This window comes from Lacerta agilis, chromosome 7 (genome assembly GCF_009819535.1).
Source record: "Lacerta agilis isolate rLacAgi1 chromosome 7, rLacAgi1.pri, whole genome shotgun sequence".
Classification (NCBI taxonomy): Eukaryota; Metazoa; Chordata; class Lepidosauria; order Squamata; family Lacertidae; genus Lacerta; species Lacerta agilis.
Genome location: NC_046318.1, coordinates 27567526 through 27571669, shown reverse-complemented (window position 1 = coordinate 27571669; position 4144 = coordinate 27567526). Strand labels below are relative to the sequence as shown.

Genomic DNA, 4144 nt, shown 5'->3' with positions numbered 1-4144 from the left:
CTAAGGTCATTTAAATGGGTCTACTCTGAGTAAGGCTTAAATGACTACCACAAGGAAATATTTTTCTGAACCTATATATGTTTAATAATATTAGTACAAGGCCTACAGCTATAAAGCATGGAGCAAACACTTGACAATATGGGCACAATTGTTTTATTTCCCATCTTCAAGTGGTTCAAGACTTGGAGAGCCAGTGTGGTGTAGTGGTTAAGAGCGATGGGCTCGTAATCTGGTGAACCAGATTCGCGTCCCCGCTCCTCCACATGCAGCTGCTGGGTGACCTTGGGCTAGTTACACTTCTCTGAAGTCTCTCAGCCTCACTCACAAGGGAAAGGAAAGGAGAATGTTAGCCGCTTTGAGGCTCTTTAGTGTAGTGATAAAGTGGGATATCAAATCTCCCCTCCTCTTCTTCCCCCTTCTGCCACACTAGCCAGGTTATGGCTTCCCCCCACATGAACAAAGGGTGTAGCCACAAAATTTGCTACACCTTTGTAAAGGCTTCTGGGCCAACTTCTTAGTTTGCATAAGGAAGAAGGTATGCCAGAAGCAACACAGAGATGATGGCCTAAGATATTTTGTTGTCTAAATCAGAGCCCAATTCCCTGGCCAGAATCAGAACATTTGGTCTTCACGGTCTTCAGTTCACCGGGCAGACATAAATTCCTGCCTTCATCCATCCTCCCTCCCCATTCCAATTCTATGGTGCCATCAGAAGCATGTCTCTACACCCTGCTATGTGGCAAGGGTAGCCTTGGCAATATGGACATCTGACCTGCTTCTTCTAATATGAGATGCACCCTTTGGATTTGCTACCCTGGCAACTGCCCAGTCTCTGCCTTTGTGCTTTTCTTATCTTCACTACGAATTATATCATGATGTACACTAATATTGCACAAAGAAGAATGAAGGACAGACTTCCCTATTCCCTGACATCTCTCTCCCTCCCTCCCTCTCTCTTTCTTTCTCTCTCTCTCTCTCTCTCTCTCTCTCTCTCTCTCTCTCTCTCTCTCTGTGTGTGTGTGTGTGTATTAGATAGAGAGGGATCCAGGATCCACATAGATTGCTTCGCTCTAACAGAGATGCTTGTTTCTCCTTTGGAAAGCAGAACCAGAAAACGAAAACGGATGGCATAGCTATGGACTTGCAAAGTCAACTTATTGATTTTTATATGAGTCTCTAGAGACATTAGACTGGCAGAAAGATGTCATATCAAACACAATGCTCGTAAGTCTCTTAGACTGGCATGTTTCCACACTTCTTTATGTAAATGGTATGGCTGTGCTGTGGTTTTGCTGACCTAAAACGTAAGGCAGTGTTTTCTGAATAGAGGCATTTCTGTATTGTGTTTGGTGTGGATTCAAGGAGTTAAGGAATAACACATGGACTAGGTATAAATTGGGTCAGTTCCAGTATCTGCAGTGTTATTCCCGAATAACACTCTTTGTAACACTCTTATTTCTAGGGTCTGCCCACACTGAGCTTTTTAAAATTAATTAAATGGGAAAACCTTCTGTAGATAAAGGTTCAGCACACCAGATCAGCCGGACTTGTGCTGCCACAAGGCAACTTGTGATAGATGACATGTTTACAGTTAGGCGGATTTCTCCCACTGGAGAGCCTGATTGCTCAGAAAATGTAGCCAGCAGGGCTTAAATGCTGTGTTATGCAGGTCTTTTAATGACCCATCAGGTGGGTCTATTCAGAAAAGAGCCCAAGGAAGTGAAACAGTCTTAAGAATCTCAAATCCAAGACTACTACAACATCTGCTTTCAATCCTAGATCCTCCCCCCTTTCTCTCTGAAGAAAGGCCTTATGCAATTCTAGCAATTGCTCATGAAAAAGTAGCTGCAACAGAAGTGGAGAAAGAATATTCTTGCCATTACATAAGTTGCATGGTCTCTATTGGATTGCATTAGTAGTCATAGCTATATGGCTTCTTATGTCCTCTTAAGTCAGGTGTGGGAAGCCTTTGGCCCTCCAGATGCTGATGAACTACAACTCCCATTGATCCCAGCAAGCATGACCAATGGCCAGGGATGATGGGAGTTGTAGCTGTAGCAACTTCAGAAGGTCCAAAGATTCCCCACACCCATCCTAGGCATTAAAACCAATGAAGCAAAATGGGTTTGCACCACAGAAATCCTTGGAAATACGTAACACAGCAGTTACGCCCCAATGTAAGGAAAGCCCTGCTGGATCAGACCAAAGAACTACTGGGTACCTAGTTCAGCATCCTACTTCCTGCAATGGCCCACCAGGTGCATCTGTGAAGCCCACAAGCATGGCACACAGGCAACATTCCTGTCTTCCCCACTTGAGATTCGCAGCAACTGCTACACAGAGGCATAGTGCTTCTGACAGGGTAGGTGCAACATAGCTATTGTTCTTCCCTAAACTTATATAATCCATGGCTATTCATCTTCCCTAAATTTATATAATCCCTCTTTTGTTGTGCTCTACGTTGGTGGCCATGCCTGCATCTTGTGGGAGCAAATTTCTTAGTTTAACCACATGATGGTCACCAACTTGAATAGCTTTAAAAGATGATTTGACAAATTCATAGAGGATAAGGCTCCCAATGGCTACTAGTCATTATGGAGGCTAAGTCTCTGAAGACTGGTTGCTGGAGACAGAAGCAGGTTTAGGGCAGCGTGACTGGTTCCACCACATTGGGATTCCTGAATTGCAGGGAGTTGAGACTAGATGATCCTGAGGGTCATCACTAGATGACTCTACAATTCTAAGATAATGTTTGGATTATTGTGCAGGATTAACGTGGCTTAACCGGAGGCAGAACAATTGGTAAATCTGCTTGATGAGTAAGGGATTTCAGCACCCCCATCTCTCGCCCCTGTTAGAAAGAGGTTACTGCAATTCAATCTATAAAACCTGTATGCTCTGCAGGAACTATTTTTTCCCCACAGGTTTGTCATTTTATTTGCTGCCACCTGGACCAAAATCCTGCCCATCCTAATTAAACCACCTTGCTGGGGGGCCAGGATAGGTCCCTCGGCCAAGTCCATGATGGGGCCCCTCAGTGACCCTGCTGCCACCAATCACATGTTGGCTCTCTCCCTCTGCAGCCGGGAGTTGTAGGCCCTCGAGACAGTGTTCCAGGCACCCATGTACCGGTCCATACACATTGCGATGCATTTCTGCTCAGAGTTATCAAGGGAGCTCCCGGGTTTCCCAATGCACTTCTGGAAACATTTGTCCGTCATCCCCTGCAGCAGCTCTTGCGCGTTGGCTACGGCGATCTGCACCTTCCCTTGCTCCATCAGAGCCCCGGGATCCAGGCGACCCCCGGACGCGAAGTTCCCGTTACCCGATGCCATGACCCGCTCCAGACCCACGGCGGGAAGGAAGCCTCTGCAGGAACTATTATCATTATTCATTATTATCAACACCACCATGCCTCTGCTCTCATAAAGGTCTCAAGCGCACAGTGAAAATGTATGACTTCAAGTTTAAGAGTTCATTTCTGAAGATACTGTGTCCCAAACACACCCTCTAAATTGAAACTAAGGAAGCAATTTATGTTGGGGTTATGTTCCGGGGTTTTGCACATAGAGGAAGTTACATGGAGGTAAGTATTTTTATTTATTATTGTTACATTTCTATCCCACCTTTAATTCAAGGAGCTCAAGGTGACAGGTATATATGGTGCTTCGTCTCCCCATTTTACTCACAACCCAACCTTGAGAGACGGGTTAGGCTGAGAGACTCTGACTGGCCCAAGGTCACCCAGCGAGCTTCAGGGCTGAGTGGGGACTAGAACCCCAGGGTCTCCCAGGTCTTAGTCCAACATTCTAACCACTACACCACACAGGCAATGTGCACGTTCATTTCCCCCACTCTCGCCAGAACCATGTTTAGATAAACTGCCTTGTCAAGTTTGGCCTTGTGCTGCTGCTATCTGCACAGGAAGCCAATACAAGGGTTCTGAGCCCACGGTTCTTCCTGCTCTGAGAGATATCATTTTTGCAGGCCTTCCTATAGGCTCACGGCAGGTAAGGTGTGCTTTAAGACAAGGCACTGCTTGTGATCAATGCTGTACATAAGCTGTGCTAAAAAGTGTCTACAAAATTTTATTTTTGCCTGTCTGTCCCAGGCATGAAGTACTCAGCTCAAAGCTTCAAGGCCC

The 4144-nt window shown here is 45.7% G+C and overlaps 1 protein-coding gene across 1 annotated transcript; it reads right to left on the bottom strand.

Moving 5' to 3' along the window:
- Positions 1 to 2919: 2919 nt before the first annotated feature.
- LOC117049371 (mitochondrial import inner membrane translocase subunit Tim13-like) lies at positions 2920 to 3360 on the bottom strand. Its single transcript, XM_033154043.1, has one exon. The coding sequence runs from the start codon at positions 3333 to 3335 to the stop codon at positions 3057 to 3059; it is 279 nt and encodes a 92-aa protein (XP_033009934.1). The 5' UTR covers positions 3336 to 3360; the 3' UTR covers positions 2920 to 3056.
- Between the last annotated feature and the right edge of the window lie 784 nt (positions 3361 to 4144).